This window comes from Haliaeetus leucocephalus, unplaced genomic scaffold (assembly GCF_000737465.1).
Source record: "Haliaeetus leucocephalus isolate CR32 unplaced genomic scaffold, Haliaeetus_leucocephalus-4.0 Scaffold636, whole genome shotgun sequence".
NCBI lineage: Eukaryota > Metazoa > Chordata > Aves > Accipitriformes > Accipitridae > Haliaeetus > Haliaeetus leucocephalus.
The window spans coordinates 3,619,432-3,642,816 of record NW_010973072.1 but is presented as its reverse complement, the minus strand read 5'-3'; the positions used below and the strand labels follow the sequence as shown (position 1 = coordinate 3,642,816).

Genomic DNA, 23,385 nt, shown 5'->3' with positions numbered 1-23,385 from the left:
TTGGCACAACCTGCTGGATGCCACATACCGAAAGATAAATCTGGGCTAAAACACAAGCAGCAAAACTCCTCCGGAGCTTGGGAGAGCCAGGATTCCTTCCCTGCACCTTGGGCTGCCCACGTCACCTTCTTTTCTCTGCTAGTTAATGTGGGGGCTCATCCGCTTTTTTAAAGCATTGTTTAGGCAGTAGCTGGATCGCTGTCACATTATGGGTATGCGCTGGAGCGAGGCTCCCAAAACATCAGGGGCACCACCACGTGGGATTTACGGGGCACATCATCTCTGATGGATTTTCTCCTCCTGCTCTCCACTTGCATGCTGTAAACATCAAGAGTACTGCAGGTCACCCATCGCTGGGAGGTTCACCCCTCTTCTTTCCTGCTGCTGACGGGCTGCGAGGCTGCACCATGGGAAGGAGCTCCTCTGATTCACACTCCCAAGCAGTGGAAATGGGCACAGATCCATAAAGCAGCTGAAGATCTGGCTCCACTTGACAGTAGTTTTATCTGAGATTGCAATGAACTTGACTAGAGGGTGCCAGCTGGATTGCTCTGGGAACCATATTTATAGATAACACTTGAAAGGACAAGTTCAAGGTGATGGCCCCTGGTGGCCCCTTTTCATATTCCTTAGAGAGATCCTTATTCACACCTACCCGAGTGCTTGCCAGGCAGGTTGGAGAGATAGCAGATAATAGAGTTAAGGCACGAAGGTTTGGCTAAGTCCCCTCTTTCCACTTTTGTTTGGGTATCCTGTTAACTAGAACCATACGAGCAAGCCTGAAATTGTATAAAATCTTATCGTACAATCTGGTTTTTGTTCCTGACAAATTACACCCTGTTCTCCCTCCATACCCAGATTTTATTTGCTACCAAACATCAGCCTTTGCAGAAAACAACTGTAGACTTCACCTGCACCTGCCCCCCAGTCAACACTTGGGCACTAGGAGCTTGCTTTCTTCTCCAGCCACCCGACAGGAGCACCGCTGCCGCTGTGCCCCACACCACAGCCAACACCTGATCTGCAACACGGCTACACATTCTTCAGGCCAAAACTTCGTTTTCGTGGTCAGAGCAGTACATTTCTTTCTGTAAGCAACGAGATGCTCAGTGCAGTAACAGCGTATCAGCACTTTTCAGAGCCGTCATCCTCCTGCCTCCCAGCACAGCTCATATGACTCGTTACTTGACTCTGGACGTTTTGCTTTACAAAGAACATTTCAAAATCATTGGCAAGAGTCACCAGAGGGATTATTTTTGCTTGCTGAATGACTGGTTTTCAAAGGGGTAAAGGGACTGGGCATGCCAGTTAAATAATCCCAAGGGCTCTTTGCATTGCTTTAAAGCTTGGAGAAACTCAGAGATACTTTAAAGCATCAGCATCATCCCCATGAAATCCCCTGTGATAGAAACAGAGATGCCTCCACTGAGCCTAAACTATGTACCAAACTATGGCTTAAAAAAGCTATTCTTCTCCATACTAGTGCATCATGCCTTTATTCGGGAACTTAAGCCACTTGTTTTATGGAGCTCTAAGCAATAGAGCATGTGGGCAGTAGTAAAAATGACTTTTTTGAAGTCACCCAAGCCATCAGTTGGCCAGTAGAGCCAATGCTGAACCAGGGACAGCAGGAATACAAAGCTACTCCAATCTAAGCTTAAGAGTTACTGTAGTTGAGGGCTAGTTCACTTCACCTTCCAATGTTCCTGTACCACCTCTTGCCCATCACTTATTCCTTAAGTTCTTCAAGAGGGTCTCCTGCTGACCAGCTGTACAGAGTCTAGGGGTCTCAGTGGAGCCTTCTAACTCCATGTTAATTCAACTACCAGAAGGACTTACGGGTCCACCTAGAGCACTGCACTGGGCAAGTTTATGGTTGTGCAGGTTGTGGGAATCTGCCTTTAGATTTGCCATCTCTGCTCGGAACAGCTGTGGCAAAATAGCTGCACAAGGGGGACAAAAAAGTTGACAGTGTTATCTCAAATCCACACGCACCAGTAAATGATGGGATGGAAAGTTAGTCTCAATTGAAAGCTGCTTGGTTAACATAGAAAGACAACCTGGTGGGTTACCCATCAGCAGCGCTGGGAACCTCATGCATCTTTACATCTGTATAAACACTTTAATGAAATATAAATGCAGAACTTGGGTATCTGTAGATTTGATCACACGATTTACTACAAGTGGTAACAGAGCAGCCTCTGATGCACTGACAGGTACCAGAGCTACCTGGCTTCTCAAGTCTGCCCCCATTTTTGGAACACTCCAGTGACATCTCTGATCTGTCCGGCTCACCTTCTGGAGATGCAAGAAAATGTCAGTTGCGTTAAAAGTATTCCAGTATTGTCATAGTGATATCATAACCTGGGAGTCTAAGTAAAAAAAAACCAAACAAACAAAAAAAAAAAACCACTACCACTGCAGTATGCACTTGCAAGAGCCTGTGGCCAACAGGTAGTATCTAGGTTCCTCTCAAACCAGAATATTTAATATATTCAATATTATTTTTTACATTTGCCACTAGTTTTGGTTATGAGTTTGACATATCCTTGAAAGGAAAGATGCTTAGCCAGGACCTGCTGCTTAATCTCAGTGGAATACACAGAAGTCTGACTATTTCAGGGAGTAAAAAAATTGAAGTAATGCAATTCCAGTTCATAGCAAACAAACTCAGGCACTGGAACAACTTCAAAAATCTGCATTTCTGGAAATCTTAGACTGGAACAGAGTAACTCTAATCCACATTCTACTTTTAAGGCAATATCCCAGGTTTGTGAAAAAAACTTTTCAAGCCACCATTAGTCTACCTGATGCTTTTCTGAATCTTCAGCACAGACAGCATCCAGTAAGTGGAAAGCTTTAGACTTTTATAACTGATATGATTTTACCATTTGTCTCCAGTAAGTCATAAAAGAAACGGACATAACAGAGCTTTAACTGATTATGTCTAATCTGTGTTGATAGTTTCAGTTTTCGACCGTTTCCCCTCTATCAGATCACATCAAAATGTACACCAATAGAAGCTAACATACAAAGTTTCCTCCAGATTTTGTAGCATCACTTACCAGTCTGCCACAGCATTAACGAGGAGAGGCTTTGGCCTCAATACAGAAGCACTTAGCTACTCCTAATTGGAATTTCGCCTCTTCGAAAATGGGATTTTTATGACTTAAAGTCATAAAAGTGTCCGCTCTGGCGGACACTTTCCTGTCATTTGGAGGTGGTGTTTCCATCAGCTGAGCAGACGATGTACTGCAAACATCCACCCCCAAACAACTCTGTTACTTCAAAGCCCATGAAACACACAACACAGAGGTAAGAAATTGAAGTAGTCAAATTTAGGACCAGCTTCTACTTTGCAGGACTGCATATCCTTAGGAGGTTATGGAGTAGCAATTTTGATAGAATGACCTTTATGCTTCCAGAGGCGTATGCGCCTCATAGGAAAGGAAAATTGTCTGTTCCTAAGTTATCATCAGTGGTCGGTTGTTATTTGAGCAGCAGGTGCTACTTGGCAGCAAGAACACCAGTGTCTTTTACCCCCCCATGGATAAAACTGCATTGAGAAGGACAGCATAGACTAAATCCTAGACTAACTCAGGTGGAAAGGGAGCCCAGGAGATTACCTGGTCCAACTCCTGCTCAAAGCAGGTCCAAGAGCAGGATGCTCTCAGCTGTATCCATTTGAGTCCCGAGTATCTGCAGGGATATAGACCCCACAACCTGTGGGCAACCCAAGATTATGTTCATTTAAAAGAAACCCCACACGTATCATGTACAAGCACTTACCAGAAATATCTCGATGTTCAGAAAGGCTGCATTCAGCATGGGGAGATGCTCCTTGCATAGAAGAGGTCAGAATGAGCCACAGTCACAAACAGGAGGAAGAAAACCAGATGCAGGCACAGCTTGTGGGTGTATGCTTTAGGAAAGATCGAATCAACCTGAAAACTAACCCTGAAGGAACTCTCAGGCCTTCTTGTGTCGAAACTATTATTAAAGACCCCAGTTACTGGGATTTAAATATGTTGAACCCATTTCCCTGGAAAATTTCTATGTGGGAAAGGTGAATTGTCCATATTTTGGTAAATGCATCTAGGCGAAAGGAAATCTGAATTTTGGCAAGACCACATCCAAAGCTGTTACAGAGCAAGCAGCAGCAAACAAATCAGTTATTAAATCTAAGACTCCAAGTGAGTTGCACCACTGCACTGTCACCTGGCAGCACAAAAGCCTCTGCAGCTACAATATTCAGAGCATCTTAAGCAGTTTCCTACTCTGAAACCTACAATCATTTCAGTCATAAAGACTTTAAAATTCATTTTAACAGATAAGAATGCACCTTCACCGATTCATGTTAATGACAACAGCACCTCCAGGGAAAGAGGAAAAAAGCCTGCCTACCATGGGAGATCACAGGTGCTCTTCCACAGGGAGTCATTTAGATGTAGCCATGAAAGAGCAGACATAACTGCATGAGCTTTTCCAGCAGAAAGGCTTAGAGATGAAAGAAATAATACAAACTGTGGTGCTGTCAGTAAGATGAAGAGTTGGATTACTGGCAGAAAATTCAATGCAAGTTTCCAGAAAATGGCCCACCTTAGCTGAGAAGTCCACTTGCCTCTAAGCATAATCCACACGTTTCTTTTTGTTGGTGCTTTTAGAGAGAATAGGAAAACAGGTTTTAGAAAATTTTGTTGAAAATAGCATTAGTTATCTTCAGCTGTGCTTCATGAAATAGACATAGGGCAGCATCACTGTTGCCAAATTGTGGCAAAACTCTCTCCCTAGAGCTTTAAAACTTTAATTATACTCAAAAAAGCACAGTAGGTTTTTTAAAAAATAGCTACAAGACTGGCCTAAAGCATTCCAAAGATGCAAAGACTGTTGTGGTTTGAAAGTGGTCTAAAGATTGTTGATTTGCCGAGAGGCAATGCTATAGACAGCTGGAGTTATTAACTGTATGAGATCAAGTAATTACTCAAACAGGAGAACAAACTTGGTATTTTCTCCCCATCTTACTCTTGGTCTTGCATACTGCATTATAGGTAAGACAGACTCAAGGAACTAACTTCAAAACAAGAAAGCTAGGTTCAAAAAGTTATCAATATAAAACCAAAAATATGTATTAATAAAGCAACAAATGCCAACCTTAGGACTTTTCAGCATTGACCATACTCTGTGAGCAGACATACACATGGCTGTATGGGCAGGAGCTGAAAGTGACCCTATCAAAACTCCAGTAGAAACTTAGAACAAGATTCTTAGTATATCTAATTTAAATGCAAACATTTTGAATCCTCTGCTTTGATGTTTTGTAGAAAGGACACTAGATGTACAAAATACCACCAGAATTCTCGTGGCTTGAGTTTCAGAGCTGGAGAAGCATCGTGAGTTTCTTCCTGACAAAGATGTATTGTCACGGTGTAACACTATCTCACAAATGAGGACCCCAGTATTTCCTTTCATGCATAGCCTGCTGTTCTGTGGCATCCAGAACCAACTTTACCTTTACACTTAAAATAAAGTTGATACAAAAATGATGAAACGTTACAAAGCACGATTAAGAGTGGTCTTAGATGCCATCTTAAATTGATCAGTACTTTTTATACTGGAATTCAAGATTTTCTACAAACCATAGTGTATGCTCAACAGGCTCATAGCAGATTCCAACAAGGTCATACTCTTGTGCACTTCCCCACCACATCCCATCTTAGCCAATGAAAATACAGCCCTATGTACAGTCCCAGTGTTCAAAAAACCCAGAGAGCTGCTATAACATCAGCCACAAGCACAGCAGCATCACCACTCAAAACAAAGTCACATAGGAAATGCTGGAATCTCCTTACCCACTGAGAAACATTTAGCTTCCAAGTCTCCAATACAGAGCTAGGTGATGCTTCCATACTACACAGAAGTGGATTTGGTTGGTTTATTCACTACTGCCCTTGTGAGCTTGAGACACATTTAGTTCTCCTTTTGAGATGGTCTGAAAGGGGCCCAGTGAGAGAATGACAGCAGAAAGCACCAGTGTTGACTACAGAGCCATTTCATAAGCTCTCAGAGAAAGTTTACCAGCCTCTAACTATCCACAGGAGTTACACACCACCAAGGAAAGCTTTAGAGACAGGCACAGCTACTGACAAGTGCCAGTGCCTTCCTCATTACCTTAAATAACCAGAGGATCTAGCACCAGCAAGCCACAGGGCCTTGTGGCTGCCCCAGACGACCACACCAGCCCCAGCTGGTGCAGTGAACTCAGTGGAACACATCAGGTGTGCATTCCTCACTGCTGCCAAAATACTACTAGCTCCAGGCTAACATTTGAAAGAAGCTGGTTTTTTAGAAGTCATTTAAGAATACTTTCCAAATCCTCACTGGAACATTTTGCTGGCTAGAAGTGAAAAAATGTTAACATTAATTAAAAAAAAAAAAGACATTTTTAACTTAAAAGCTCCTGTGAAATAAAGCTTTCCTTCATGATGAAATTCAAAGACCTGGTGATGCAGCAAGGAAGTGGAAAATAGTTTGCAGGTTTAGGGACACCTATATAAAGCAGGAAAAGCTGCTAATTAAAGCACCTAATTTCACTTAAGTCCAAAAAGTCTTTTGCAAGAGATTGGAAAGCTCTACTACTGAAGTCAATACCACTTAACTTTCTGAAGAGGTTTTAAGTGGCACAGTTTAAGATGCTGCTCCTAATTATTAGTGATGTTAAACTCTACATGGTACAAATGTAACAGTACACCTCAATTCTCAACATCTTCATTAGCCCATAAAAGACAAAAAGGAAAGCCTCTTAAGTGTAGCTAGACTAAACAGCTACCATCAAATTGCATTCCTAATGAAAAATCCTACTCTGCAGAACCAAATAAGCCTGTCAACTTGCACTAATCATATCTTGTTTTGGGTTTACTGATGGACTGTATTATTCAGAAACTTAAATAACTACAAAGCAGCCCGATTAGTTGTATTTATTTTTTTTATTAGGTTTATTATGACTTAGAGTTTCTATTACTCCAGCTGGGTAAACCACATTTGAGAGTAAGTTTAACTGCAGGACTTCAGCTTCAGCCAAAATCATTTTTGCATTACTTTATTGTAATATAGATTTAAATTTAACATTTAAAACTTACTTCATTAATAAGCAAGCCAAGCTCAGTAGCTTCAGTGCAGGATGTACTTTATGTAACTTGCCGCACATTCATGTTAAATTTGATGTACATGGAGAAGAGACCGTCAACTATACGATTCATAGGAGAAAGCAAAAGTAAGCACCATTTTTACCAAACAGTTCTCAATTCAGTGTTTCTTACAGGAAATCAACTCACTTCTGGCTCCAAGAGCTACAGTTTGGATAATAGCTGAAAGCTATTTCCAGAACGTCAATTTTCTACACTGGCACAAGAAATAAGTCTTCAAAGCAACAGGTACTGGACTTTTTTTCTTTTTTTTTTTTTTTTAAGAGACAACCTGTTCTCTCGTTGTGTTTACCAGGTGAATACATGCATTTTTTGATCATTCTGGCAGAGGTTAAAAAAGAGCAAACAACAGTTGGGGCTAAACAAAAAACAATCAAAAAGTTGCCAAATATTTAAGGTACAAGCAAAAAACATTAATGCAACTAGTTTAATATCTAAGCCTGCTTTCTTTCAAAGAAAAATGGCACAAATTAAATAAAAAGCCAGGCAAATTTAGTTTTAGATGGTACTAGACTGAATTAATGCTTCAAAGCATTAACAGGATTTATTTCACTGCAAGAAAGGGGAGAAGTAATTTGAACAGGCTCTGTATACTTGGGCTAGACCAAAAACACTGTTACAGTTTAGTCCATATATGCAGAACTGATACCAATATGTGTTAACTTTACCACATGTAATAGTAAAGTGTGTTAGAAGTTGCAAAGCATAAGCATCTTAGTTGTATAAGCCAGTTAATGAATAAACAGAAGAGCTGAAGAATGGTTCTCACTCATGTCCTTTCTGTTCAGGACTCCAGATTTTTCTTTTGGAACAGAAAAATCCCTCTACCAACAGCCTAATAAATACTAACAGATATATTTAGATACCATCTTCAAAATCTTTGTTGAAAATGCAGTCTTCAAATGAAAACTAGCTTTATGCAGTATTAATATTTTACATAAAATAAGTCTTATGAATCGTAGTTAATAGCAGTAACTGAAATTAATGTATACTGAGTCTTCGGGCGATGTGCAAGTTTAACTGTGTAACACAGGTGGGGGTTTTGAACAGTTCTTACCATCTTGCTTTGGACAGTTCTTACACTTGTCCCATAAACTACAGAACCTCTAGCTACAGTGTTGTGCAACTGTTGACATCTTCAAGAGCTCTTCAAGGCAAAGAAATTTGATGGAAGCACCACAAAGCAAGGAAATCATGCTCTTCATAGAGTGCCTTGAATTCTAAGAATTTAACACATCATTGCTGTCTTGCCTTGGCTACAGAACACCAATGAGAGGACACCAGGGTAAAAAGGAGCAAAACTACAGTCAAGTCTGCTTCAAACAGAGAAGATAATACAAAAAAAGATCTGATTCTACAAGCACGTAAGCAAAAGTCTTGAAGAGCTGTGTATTAACATGGAGCTCAAGGTGCCTTAACTTAGCTAGAACACCATATTTTTTTTTAATTTTTTTTTTAGTATTGTGAATCTAGCATAGCTGCATTTCATCCAAGAATCAGTCTATGCTTCCAGTTAAAGCATGCATACCACCTCACTAAATACCCCTTCCCAACTTGCAGGTTTGGAGCTCTTCATTTTCTTATTCCTCCTGTATTACCCCTTTCCTAGGCAGAGATTTAGAGGCCCTAAAAGCCAGAGCTCTCCACCAAGGACTTGCTGCATCTACATGTAAAAATAGTTAGGACACTCTTTGAGACTGACACATATCCTTCCCCATCCAGAAATGGATTTGCAGCACATCAGTCTTGATCTCTAATTCAGTTTTAGATTATGCTTAAGTTATGGCAGCCAGAGTTCAATCCTATGAATGTAAGCTCAACACAATAAGAAAGCCATTTATCCTTTTTAATTCACCCTTATGGCATGTTTAGCCAGAGCTTTATAATCAACTTCCAGTTTTAAATTATTTTCTTAGCACTTCACAGAACCTGCATGTCACTCCCTCCTGAAGGAGATGGCATCACACAGAATCTTGTTTAAGTTAGTCCAAGTTTCCACACGTGACCAGAAGTCTTACTTGTCAGACCACACCGCCCCTTTTCCAACTAGTCCCCCTCACTCCCTCTCCTCCCACCCCTCCCCAGCAATGGGCAATTACTTCACAAGAAATGTAAAATGGGTATGGGTGTACACAAAACCTACCCTTCACTAATACTGAACAGAAAAGCCTATTTTCCAATTACAGGACATCTTTCTCTAAATTTAGGTCAGCACTGGTGCAGTCTGCACTGTGTATGATTACCACGAGGATAATACCAATAAGTACATATATTTTCTCAAACTGATTTAAAAGCCTATGAAGTTAATCGGGGAAAAGTTTAATATTGCTACTTCAGAGCACTAAAACACACAAAGTGAATCCAATAAAGATCCTTGTATTGATTCAATATTAAGTATTAATTGCATGACCATCATAGCACCTCTTTACATTATCACACAATCACCAGAATTATCAACTGCTTTTAAAACTAAAAAGGGTACAGTCCAATATTTATAACTTGCACACTGTTACTATATAGAAACTAGGTGCATGGTACAGTGCTGCAAAAATGGAAGCCTGCAGTTTTGACAAAGATGCCAAGTCATGTTGTAGACAATTTCAGTCAAACTGGCAATACTGTTTAAGCAAATACTCAACACAGCAGGAAATAAAGGACAAAAAAAGCATTCTATAACCAAATAAACATCTGAAATTTCCTTTCCCTTTAATACAAGTAAGGTCACTTTTAGCCTTGGAACGGATACATGTTCGCCTATGATGATCTTGCTAACTACTACACAATATCTGATGTCCTCTGCTAAGAATATAGTTTAAGAAAGCCGCAGTTACAAGAGGCATCTAATGTAATATCTAAAATTTCCTTTATGGCAATTATTTAATTCATTTGTCTTAAACAGTGAATATGGAAAGATGGCCTCATGTTTCCTTTTGAATAGTACTCTGAGGATCAAGTGGCTTTCAAGCAGCATGGTGGGTTTGAAATTTTTGCAGTTTAGATCATTCTGTTGCGTTTATGAGTTGGTGAGTCTGTAATGACATCGCCACACTGGGCTGAGGTACGCTTTCTAGTTCCACCATTGTCCAAGTGGAGTGCCATTTCTTCTGATATGAAAGTGTTCAAATCAACATCATGGAGTCCGTTTCTCCTTCGACTAGCATTGGAGCCACTGCTCACATGAGTGGGCGAGCCTGGGGTACTTGAGCGAACACTTATACTAGCCATTGCACCACTAAGACCTAGGGGAAAAAAAGAAAAAAGTATTTAGGTCAAGCAGTACAGAAGGTTAATTTCCCATGTGTGCCAGAAGGGATGACACTTATCTGACTTCTAGTGAGATGGTAAAGGCACTTCACCCTATTATTTGTACCACATTTATTTGAAGTCCAGACCACACCTTCCCAGCTTTCAGTCCATATAAGAATCTAGCAATTACTAGAACTGTTTTTTATGACATTAACAGTGAGCTTATATACCAGGTTGTAACAGCAAATGCTAGCTCCATAAGCATGACATGCTATTCAAAATACGTGTACTTACTCAAGAGTAGACTATTTCAATATAAAGGCTTCAAACTAGACCAATAGTTATACAGAAGGAAAATCCCCTACCAAGGGCTTTCCAGGTTGACCTGACTTGGTCTTGTTTCAAACACCACCACCCTCTTCCCTTTCACCCCCTCAGTCACTATGGTTCTAAAGATAACTGCAGTATGACAGCAGATCTTAGACAGGTGTGTACCACAGCTAGTTTTTAAATAAAAGCTTTATTTCATGGCTGCCGCTATTAGCCAACACATTAGTATTATCAGAATTCAGAAGAGGACCTAAAAATAACAAATAAGCCAAGCAAGACCACATGACAATCCCCCAAGATTTGCTATTGACAGATGTGATCCAAAACACTGTCCCAGGTACCCTGCAATTACTTTGTGTTCAGGTTATTAATGAAATGTTTAAAACAAAAGTTTATTTCTTATAGAAACAAGGCCATAAAAAAAGAAAACCACAAGCTTCACACTAATTTAAACTTTCTGTCTTCAGTAACATTACTATTACAACTTTGCAAAAGCAGGACATTCCAAAACATAAGTTTAGTAAGGGCTAGTACCTGAAAGCCTAACAATTCCACTCTATTTGGAATTCAGGCTGTATTTGTAGATAAACAGGAGCTCAGAGACAAAACAAACATCTTTGCTATCATAACCTCTTCAAATCTGAGTATTATTAAGAAAGTACAAAAACATCTGTTGGCCCTAGATATAAACTAACAAAGCAAGGGTCATGCAGGAAGATGAAGAACAGCAGAACAAGATCTACATCTGTGTATATTTCTAGCAGTAAGAATAAGCAAATGTTAAGCTATCCAGGAAGATTTCTGTCTCAGTAACCTTCAAAATCTTGGGTGCTCTCAGAGGTTTTCTCCAGTCTCAAATACTCCACACCTTTGTCCAGTCATCATACATCTTGTGTGTGTGCAAAGCCATTTAATACACACCTGCACATGTGGTCAAGTAGGCCACCAGAAGTCACACACTGACAAGTAAAGCCTAACAAAACCTTATTTATTAGCTGCTGATAGGCCAAATAAGCAACTTCAGAGGCTCTCTGAGGAGAAGACTGCCAGAGCTACTAGATCAGTTGCCAGAAGCCTCAATTAGAAGATAAATTCTAAAACTATCTGCAGCAATGGCAGGTTGATATACAAGTCAGCATAGAACAGACCAACCAAGTTCACTCTATCATACATTACTGTTGAACAAACATTTAAAGCTTAGATCTTGTAACAGCACAGGTATAGTTTTACATAGATCAGATATTATGCAACAACCAGCAGAAACAGCCACTAATCATTGATGCTTTCTTAGAGCTCTAAGTGATGTTCCAACACAACTCAGAAGCATAGTCTGAAGGCTGATAGGGACCCTGCAGGTTTTTTTTTTTAATATTAAAATCATCCTTCACTCACAATGGCAGAAAGTATTTAAACAGCAGAAGCTGTTTTAGTGAAAAGATAATTCAGGAACACAGTTTGTTCCAGTACTCCCAGGATTAAGGTCAAGCTTAAGTTTAAAGCCATTATGAAAAGAGGTTCCTATACACCTACCAAAGAAAGTAAAGCAGCTAATCGATGACATAAACGCATGAGCAAAAAGCCAATTCAGATGCCGTAACTTGGATAAACCACCAACACGCAAAATCTGGGCAGGTAACAAATCACTTCACAATTCAAAGACAACAGCAAGTTTAATTTCAACTAGCATGACATACATTAGAAAAAGCATTAATTCATCCTGTACATTTAAATTGGAAAAAATCTGACAGTGCACAGAAGGTGACATTGTTTCAAATCCAAACTGTTTGTAGAGATTTCCCCCCACATCACTATTCCAAGCAAAATTGCTCTGAACACACAAGTTCAGTGTTGTTAACTTCCACTGAGAGTCGACAGTTTATACCATTTAACAGTCATTTACTCTTATGCAACCCATAACCAAATGGCCAATATACTAATTCAGTTTTATCATGACATCTTTTCATTATCTCTAATGCCCAAGTAAGGAGAGAAAAATTATTCTAATTAAACCCAAAAACTGACCCGTGATGTGAGAATACATTTTGGCATCACTCAAGAACTATGTTTTTAAGTAGAGCCTTTTCAAACAACAAGCATTTTTTAAAATAGTAAATACAAAAGTCAGAATTAAAAGATGCATCTGTAATATGCTCCAGCATATTCTAAAACAGACTGCCAAGGTTTGCAAGCAATTCCTCAAGCAGGCATTGTCTTTCTAATATTTAGGTAATACTGAATCACTGCACATGTAAATACACAAACAACCTTCAGGAGATAATTAAGAAGTTAAAATCTTCAATCAAACCTGGTGTCAAAGGCAGGAGAGTACGTTTTAATTAATTTCTACAAAGATATGAGTACAAGGATATTGCATCACAACACGGACTTCTAGTTGCAGTTTCATCTTGCATCTCATACAGGTATTTAATACTGAACTAGCGAGGAACAGTCATTACTGAGTATGCTAACAGACTGAGTGACAATCTGGTATCAGTCACTGGCAGTTAACCATATTACATAGCACTACACATCAATCCAAGAAAGCAGAACTGTCAAACAAAGCATTTAGATCACAGTTTAGGATTGGGTAATCAAGCTAACATGGAAGAGTCAGAAAGAAAATTCAAGGCATGCACTGAAATATCAAGTTGCCATTTCATGGAAGCAACATCGAAGACTAATCAGCAATGCAATTGAAAAGATCTATTTTTCATTGACAGAGAAAAAGCATCTTTCAGGAGCTGTGATCCACAGTTCATTTTTTCTTGGAAAGGTGTTATAATGCAAAGAGGAAGTCTCAGAAAACCCATTTATTGTAAATTATTCTGAGTTTAAGTTTTCAGTGGACACTGAAACCTCTTCTCAAAGCATTTAACCATTTAAAGCAGTAAAGCAAGCAGTAATAGATATTAGGAAATAGCAAGATGACATGTTACTGTTAGCAACACCATTTTACAACCTCAGATTTCTGTATCGTGATTAACATAACCTAATAACAGGTACATCAATTTTGTGTATACAATAGGACAGATTCAACCAGCTACTAGTGTCTTTACTTCTTTCATGATCTCATGACCACCTTTGAAGGCTCCCACTGTTTTCTGCAGGAGATATTTCCTTTTTTACTAGAGGTCTTTAAGAAAGGACACGTGGCTCTTTCTCCCTTTTTAAACTTGAAAGGATTGAATTGGAGGACACATCTAAAATATTCTGCAGTACTTATTACATTCTCATTCCTGCCACATCTTTCAGTCATCAACAATATGGCATTTCATAGCCAGTAATTTCAGAAAAAACTCTGCTTTTATCTGAAGCTACATTCTAAAGAATTTATTACAGTACTATTAGAAAAAGCTGAAGTATAGAAGAAATAGTTATAAATTAGCTAGTATTGGTCACAAGTTCTGATCTAGCTAATTTATAACTAAGTACTCTCCAAAACTATCAAGTAATTAGAATGTTTGGCTAAAAGTATATGTTTTATGGAGCATGAAATACTTAAGGTAAATAAAACTGTCAACTCAAAATTAGCAAGTTTATCAACACCAGCCTAACAAACTGTAAATGCCATTTTATCTGCACTATAACCATGTCCATAATATGAGTTATTCAGGTCACTACCACAGCACAATATAGCAGATAACTACTGTTCAGTATAGTCATAGTATTAACTATTGTTTTCCAGAAGTTTTAATCAGGAAGTATCAAAAAGAACATTCACGCTTAGGTAAGTATGACTAAAGCAGGATTAGTTAATAACCCCAGATAAATACAAAATGGCATGCAGATAGATCCTTGTCACTCCTCTATGTCATACTCACACTTTCACAGTACTGCTCAAAGAGCAAGTTTTAGCAGTACGTACCAGTACACAACTCTGATAGTTTTTGAAAGAGTTTAAAGGCTGTGTGTATATATAGCTATCAGAACACTGCTCTCTCATCCTCTCTTCTACCAACTGCTTCTTCTCCACTCTAACAACTGCTGATGTTTTATATTGCAGTTTAATATTTTGAGAAGAGACTAAGGAGGCCTAATGGAAATTCAGACTCTTTACAGGGGCCAAGCCACACACCTCTACATGCGAGAGCAAGGGTTCCCCACCCACCCCAAAGAGACTGAATCACACTAATGATATACACCAACATTAAAGTTAAGGAGCAAAAGAACACCCCCTCACTCTGCTGTTGCCCATTTACATCATTTTTAGTTAAGGATGCTCAAGTCTAATGCATTTCAGCGTTGTCTTCCCAAGCTTGCTTCTTCCCCCTCCTCAAATCATAGCATTTTCTCCCATTATGCTTGGAGAATGGTTTGTAAAGCATGTAGTACATCCCACACTAAAAGACCAAAGCATCATTTCAAACATGGACTGTGCACAGCCACCAGCACTGCAAGACTTAGTATGCTAGCTACAGCCAGGCAGAAAGTGACCTGGCACATGTCAGCTTTTGGGAATCTTACAACTATTAGGTCAGTTTGATGTAATTCTGCCATTTGGAGCTCTTCTCTTACAGAACTGGATATGGCAATATGCATCCAGAAAGTAGGTGAAGATACATCCATACCTATGCTAACCGCAATGACATTTTAGAGACTGGTAGAAGTTAAAAACCCAACTCTGTATTTGAGATGTTGAACAATAAAGGTATTATCTTCTACTATCACATCTTAAAATGCTAAGCATCATCAGATGCACAGTTTTTGAAGTTTCAGAAAAATCCACTTGAACTTCAGAATAAAATAGCATATATTAAGCTAACTACTTAATAACTACTTAAGCTAACCACTCAGCTTTTCTTGAAGGCTTTAATTTCTTTCCAGGCATTCACAGTTTAAGTTTCCAGCCATGTTTTATTTCAAAAGTTACCCATCAGCCCACTAATAATGGAAAGCTGACAGATTTTGGAGATTTTTTTTAATTTACCAGAACTTACTCTCTTAAGAGACTACTTAGTTCCAAAACCTCATTCTCAAGTACCCTTAAATTACACTAAGGATTCCAGCAACAGCTGCACAGCATACATGCCACAGAGTTAAAAGGAAAGGTAGATCACATACTCCTTAAACATTGTGTCAGTATAGGGCTTTTTTTGTCATGATCATTTTGCTTTTAGTACTATAGCAAGTCTTGAAAGCAGACCAGTAGAGAAGAAAAAGTTTCCTTATAGCACAAAGACTACTGGTAACTAATATCACAAGATTAAATTTTGGGTTCAAAATTCCTAGCTTTTGTCAAGAAAACTGTCAACCACCTTGTGGAGCTATAATATAGGTCAGATCTAACAAGGTTTGACATAGAAGAGGTAAGGTTAAAAACCCAATTTTAACAGATTTCTTTTCAGATGCAGCATACAGTTTTAAGATTGTGCTAATACCTAAAGATATTCTTCTCTAATGTTTTAGTCTAAGGCATACACCTAGAATTCTGTTTGATGTTCCAGGAAATATTTAATTATTAGCTACTGTTACCATAGCTTCTTTCAAAGTTTTCAGATGTGATTATGAAGCATTTAGAGGTTATATGATCAAAATACAGGTATTTCCCCCTGATCAAAGAGCAAGATCAGCAAGTTATAGCACCATGGTCTTTAGAAATATATTAGTACTTATTGACTTTTCAGAAATAAACCAACTCTGCTTCCACAGATCTTTATTTGGTGTCATAGATTCATACCTATCCCTGCTTCACTAAAAGAGGTCTTGCTTAGAGCAGCAAAGTTTTAGCAATATCCCTCAAATCTAATTCAGCCCATCCATCATACCAATAGATAAATACTCCATTTCCACAGGAAGCCTACCAGCACAAAACAAAGCCTCACTCCTTTACATGCCAGGCAAAAATCCCCCTTTAAAGCCTTAGTCCTGAACACTTGCCAAGACTGCTACTCACTATCATAAGGTTTTCTCACAACACCTAGAAGCAGCAAATCCCTTTTAAACAGCCTGCCAAAAATGAAGATAAGCACTGCCCTACAGAGGATATGAATTTACATACACCTGAAGATCCTATGCAGGCTTCAATCAAAATAATAGTTCTGAGATGCCCTATGATAAATAGGAAAATAGTTTGGGAGACAGTTTAATCACAACTCCCTTAATGTTAAAGAAAAGGGTGGGGAGAAGCTGGAGGAATGCAGGCATTGTAGGCAATAACCTAAAAACAGTTATGAGGCCAAATACAAGCCTAGTCACTAAAGGATTATGACAAAAGCATTTGTGTCAAAGGCCAGATTGAAACCAGTATCAAGAGAACCTAATCCAGAAGGTGATTGACATAATCTTGTCAACCAGCTGATGAAGGGGAAGAGTGCATTTCTAGCCCCTGCAGTGCCAGTACAGGGCACAGAACTTCCTACAGTCCTCATGACCCTATATTACCTTTATGAAAGAAAACTTTACACCTCACAGTTCCAATTCCCATGCTATAGAGAACTGACTTCGATAAACCACCTCCATACAAAGCAGATGCTAAGAAACAATACAAGGACATGAAAAGAGCCATAATTACCAATAAAAATGCCTCTGAGTTTACTCTGCTTGAGACCTCACTGTGCTGAAGTGAGTCTACCTAGCTTACTCTCACCTGAGAGTAAGCCTTTATAATTAAAGCCAACTGCACACCAGATTCAACTACAGTTTCAAAAAACAAGATTTTTAAGAGGGTGTTTATCTCATCATATCAGGTGAGAGCCAGTTTCTGCAGTTGCTCTCCTCACAAAATTAGCTTTACCTACTGAACAAGCAATACTGGTGCACAGAATTCTCTAGCCAGCTTCCAACATGAGAAGGAAAACTGCCAAAAGCTACATGACTGGGTGGAAGCACACTTGACTGAAATGGCAACAGAGCAGCAAACAATACCAGAATTAGGCTGTCACCTAAACAGTGACAGTGTCTGGCTTATGTATCTTGAAGAACCACCACCACATAGCAGAAGCAAAGACTGCATTTTCAGGAATCCACTCATCTAATTAACTCATTAATTCCACCCCCCACTGAGAATACTGAGACAGTAAAAATTTCATTCAAGTGTCACAGGCTGTATTTCTAGATAGCTTGATTTTTACTTTTAGAATGGCCTACTATGTATACCTCAAGGTATCTGCTACCCTTTAGAATTTTAGAAGGCATAAAACCCACAGGTAAACTGCTTCATTTCACATCAGGAGCAATTTAAAACACATTCTTCTTTATCACTTGCTAGGTAATAGTCCAATACAGAATAAGCTACTGAATATTCCTATCTGAAAAGGATAAAAGATACACCACCAACAATTCAGTAGGACATCGGTAGACATTTAAGTTTGAAAGTGAAATAAAACCAAGTTCTGAACAGGACTCAATTATTACAATTATGTGCAAGTGAAGTACCCCTTCCAGGGTACTTTAAGTAGAATGCTAAACCATATTATCGAGTGCATCACAACAAGGGTACTAGAGTACAGGGAAGTACCCCAGAGAGAGAAGCTTCAAACATTAAATTCCCTCCCTAACCCCACAAAAATTTGCTAGTTATTTGTTAGTAGCCAAATCTTAATATTTAACTAGTTGCTAGCATAGTATTATCATTTTCTAAGAATTCTGTTTACTTCAGCATTGGCATGCCAAGTCTCTTCATGCTTCAAAAACACTACCAAGAGTTGATACTTAACTGCTGAGTTCACAGGCTGTAGAATATTACAGATTCAAACCTCATTTTTATACAATACCTTTTTCTCATTCAAAGTATTTGACTATGCAACTTTTCAGTAGCTAATATGCCTTATACATGCAAAAACTCCCTTGGAGAATGAAGGAAGTAACCTTCAGCTGGAACATCAGGTACATGACATATTACAATACCAACAATGACCAAGAGCCAGACATGCTTTAAGAACCCCCACCCAATTTTAACCAAGTAGTATTGAAAAAGTTACTGTTACCATGCAGAGCTATGGCTTCACGGAAGGGTTGCAAATCAGTCTCTACAGATGAGCTAGTTTCTGTTGAAGTAGCTCTGTTAGGGGATACTACAGTCAGTCTTGGGGGAGCTCTAGAATTTCTTGGAGGAGGAACTTTTCCACATAGGAAGCTGATCAAGTCTTCTCTACGAATAGTTCTTCTGCGTTTTTTAACCCAAGCTAACACATCCTTATTCCGACGCTGATAGCCAATCTGAATTCCTACATCAAAGCTTCGCTGATGGACATCCACACTTTCTGCAAGAAGACAGAAAAAAGTTTTCTTAAGTGTTACAGATAGAGCAACATGTAGTATGGCACATCACTGACACCGCTTTCTGTCAACCATGGGAAAGAAGTATATCTTCTACAGGTTACTGTAATGCAATACCAAGTTAGCTGTAACAAATTAGCAGCATTGAAGATGAGTCCTATTAAACCTAAAGAGAATATTAGCAAAAAAGTTCCACTCTCTTTACAAGAGAAAGTCAACAGCAACTCAAGCACCACCTAAATAGCATTTACTATAATTCAGGTCAACACCACAGCACTGTTTATGAAACCATATTGTACCAACATTAAAAACACACTTTGAGCTCATCAGTCTGAGGAAGGTACTTAAATCAACAGACAGTGCACTTTAGGAGACACACTCTTAAAGTGCATCAGTACAGTCAGGAAACCCCACATAAAGGAATACCTGTTTTTCTTGATTCTGATAGGTAAGGAATTTTCAGAAAACTCAGATTTCTTTAGAGTCCTTCTAAGTTTCATCTGAATTTCAACTGCAGAGGCAATTCACAGGAGGCCATAGTTTTGAAACTAGTTAGAACACAAGCGTCCCCAACGCCTTTCAATTAGGCAACATACCATTTACAAAGGAAGTCTAAGAAAATTCCCTTCCCCATTTAAGATCCCATTGCAAATTTGATATACAAAAGCTTTAAACACATACTACTTGCAATTAATCCTACAACAAAGTGCAGTTTCATTCTCCATGGATGTACCTGGTCACCTGTGCGCATCAGTTACAACTGTGCCTCTGAGAAACACCCTTAAATGCCTTGTATTACATTGCTTTCAAAGTACAAAGGTAAGTGCATTTCTAGCTAGTAGTTTAAGTATGAGTAAATTTCAGACAACAGTAACAGGTGGGACAAACCCTATTCCCTACTCAATTACGCTCATCTTGTTTGTCATAGATTTGTTATCAGACCTTTGCCAACAGCTATTTCAGTTTTATGAAAATTACTGCTATGTTGCTCTTGCTCCATTAAAAGACATCAACATATCCACTCTAATTTCATTTACTCAATTTCCATAGGTTGTTTTTTTTTTTTAATCTGGCAGATAAAAACAGCTTCTTATATTCTTGCTTTACTAATGAAGTCCAACACAAGAGCCATTTGCCCACAACAATATTAAGAGATTTATTTAAGAACAGCTGTCAAAGATATTGGTTTACAGGTAAGCAGTGACATACACATCTAATCTAGTTTTCTCACACTCAAAAAACCAAAAATAATCGCTATTAAATGCTATCCTTAGACTTATATTCTAAGGCACCACTGCATGGTCCACAAAAGACAGCACTAAAATCTACACTATCAAAGAGCAGCACTTCAAACATAACACGACCTACGAAAAAAGAAAAACATCTCAGATTGAACATAGTTAAATCTTGCAGCTTTTAGAATATAGGCTATACAGGTATACATAGAGTACACTTAACATGTTCATTACTTTTATGCACTCAAAGAGTATTTTGCCTATGCTGCTTTGTAATCAAAAGGCTAGATTTACAAATGCTAATTCCTGTGAAAGCAATGGCAACATGACAGATTATTCCTCCAGCCATTTTAGACTCCACAGCACTCACAGTAAAAGCTACCCAAACACTTTGGAGCCACTTTGGAAACTGACAATATTCCTTTAATCACTTCCTGAAATACCATGAGAAAGTCCTTTGGAGAGGTGAGGAACCCAGCTTTATGTCAATAACCTGCCTTCCTTGTATATGAGAATGCTTTACAAAGGACTTGGAACTAGTTATGAGGTCAAACACACTAACTACTGATGTAGCCTGGACAAATTTCAAGCATCATTACCCTGGGAAAGATTACATTTTTATGTTAAAAGCTACAACTACTTTGCTTACAAAGTTAAGCTGGCAAAATATAAGCAGTCAAGTTGCATATATTCTGAAACTACTAAGTCAAAACTAACATTAGCAAACATTCAGATTTTTTTTTTTTAATAAAAATAAGGTAAACTGTAAGCTCAGAAGCCTTATTCTAATATATGCCTAAGACTTTCTACAGTGGCCTTAAGTTCTAAATCCTGTGTTACAATCCATGCCTTCACTTTAGTGCCATCTGGAAGATAAGCAAATGTCTTTAAATGCAGCCTCTATCACCAGCACCAATCAGAAATTTGTGATCCAAGACCTTCATAGTGTGATGCAATATTAAACTTCTAATCTATTTTCAGAAAAAATGGTGACATTCAAGACATCATGGCATTCTCCTTATGCACTATTCCTCATGTAGCTCTTGTTAAAAAGAATTTTGATGCTTTAAAAATCCAGATCAGAAACCTAGCTGACAGAGCAAGAGGCAGTTTGTGGTGTTCATTTTACCACACCAAATACTTCTCCAGCATTTTGACAGAGTCCTCCAAAACACAAACATTACTGAGTATGTGAGAAACAACAGGAGATTTTTGAAGAGCCATGATCATCACTAGGGAAGGCAAATTCACATTAAGACACTTCAACTTGCCCAGTATGCCAGCATCTAGCTGGTTCTACCTGTGTTCTCAACAAGTTTCTACCCACTTGGAAGTTAATTTAAAATTGAAAGATGGCAGTTCTGAGTAACTGAGGTACCTCAGCACTTAAAGATTTGTTTTAAGGAAAGATTTGTTTCAGGTGCTGCTCCTTGAATTATATTACATTACACCCAGCAAAAGACAGCTTCCTACCTAAATTCCAGTTTCCCTGATCACCATGTACATACTCTTCTGTTAATCACATTATTGCCGAAAAATAGGGCTCATTTTGCCTATAGCACAAGTAATCCAAGTGATTTAACCAAAAATAAACAGCCTAAGTGTTTGCAGTAAGGATGCTGTAAGGGAGAGCAATGTCATTTGTAAAAAAAAAAAGACTATAATTATTCCAGACAGTTTATTAAGACTACCTGCTGCTACTCTAGCACCATGCTCAAGTGACTAGTGTCCCAGACCATGTTCTAGTGACCCACTCCCTCAGGCCAACACCTACCCCGTTATGTGATGTGCTGCCCCTTTATATGACCTATGACACATACACAACATTCAAATCCAGTTTCTGCAGCAGTCAAGTCTCTGGCAGTGAGCATTATGCATCTACATTTCCTCCTTGCTCTGTCCACATCTGTCAGAAACCTGATCAGCCATCACAAACATGTTACTAAGTTCAATGGCTTAAAGCAAATCCAAAATGGGAAAACTGGAGACAATAAAGAATGTGCAAATAGAACTATAGATAGTGCTGTGCAGACCAAGAAAAAAATCAAAAAAATCAAACTACAAGTCAGAAGAACAACATTTTGGAACTTTAAAGTTTCTTCCTTCCTAGGAATGGAAAACAGTAACAATGAGAATCACACTGTGCCAACTTAAGCCTCCACTGATATAGATATCATTTTCGTACGATCTTTTAAACAAACTAGAAACCACCGAATGATTCTTCTGCAGACAAGAATTCTTGTGACAACCCAAAGAACAGCAGAGTTCAGAAATGGATCCTGACAGATAGAAACACACAGTAAAACAGCACAAAAGCACAGACACATGCAGGGTGCACTCTTATCAAAGTTTTGGCTAACACTGCTTTCTTACAGCCACCTCGGGACACAGTCATAATGACATTTTAGTGCTTCAAATGAACTGGGAGGCTTAAAGCTCACTATCACAAGAAGATAAAACTTTGTAAAATCCTGCATGGCCATTATATCACAAACACTAAACCCAACCTAAGCTTCACTGCAAATGTACATATCTTATACTGATATCCCAACATTTAATACAACATGAAAACTACAAAACACAGGAAATTTAAGTACTTTTTAATAGGCCCTTGCACTCTTCCCTTGAATTCAGGAGAGCAAGCCACACATTAAAAAGATCCTTTTTTTCAAGGGTCTCGAAGTAAAACAGCTTTTAACTTATTAGTCACCAACATGAGGCAACAGAAAAGATTCAGCTACCATCAGCTAAAGTGGCCCAGGGAAAACTTGCAAGATTCAGGAAGCAGTCTCGGGTTAGATTTTATCAGGGTGAATAAGAGACATTAACAGGCCCTGCTTATGAGTAAGCCGGGGCAGGAGGCAGAGTGGGGCTGCCGGGGCAGCGGGGAGGGGGGTAGCCCCTTACCTTTGTAGAGGTTGGTGACCGCAGTGGCCGCGTTCTGGAAGGGGACCCAGAGGGAAAGCCCCGGCTGCTGGCACACCCGGTCTGCAGGGAGGGAAGGACACACGCTGTTTATTTTGGAGTCACCAACTCCGAACGGCCATGTTAGGTTTCGCCATTTTGTTCCACCTTCCGAAGGCAACTCGGGATCAGGGCCCAGAAGGGCCGGGCCGCCGGCGGCCCGGTCCCGGGCAGCGGGCGCGGCGGCGGCT

The 23,385-nt window shown here is 39.0% G+C and overlaps 1 protein-coding gene across 1 annotated transcript in view; it reads right to left on the bottom strand.

Moving 5' to 3' along the window:
* Window positions 1-6,967: 6,967 nt before the first annotated feature.
* The window catches only part of LOC104838607 (chromosome unknown open reading frame, human C16orf72), a 16,783-nt gene continuing 365 nt past the window's right edge, over window positions 6,968-23,385 (bottom strand). The window contains exons 2-4 of the mRNA XM_010578443.1: window positions 23,138-23,218; window positions 18,704-18,979; window positions 6,968-10,441 (exon numbers count right to left, since the gene is read on the bottom strand). Of these exons, the coding sequence (XP_010576745.1) occupies window positions 10,197-10,441; window positions 18,704-18,979; window positions 23,138-23,218 (602 nt within the window). The 3' untranslated portion in view covers window positions 6,968-10,196. The remainder of the gene's footprint in view (window positions 10,442-18,703; window positions 18,980-23,137; window positions 23,219-23,385) is intronic.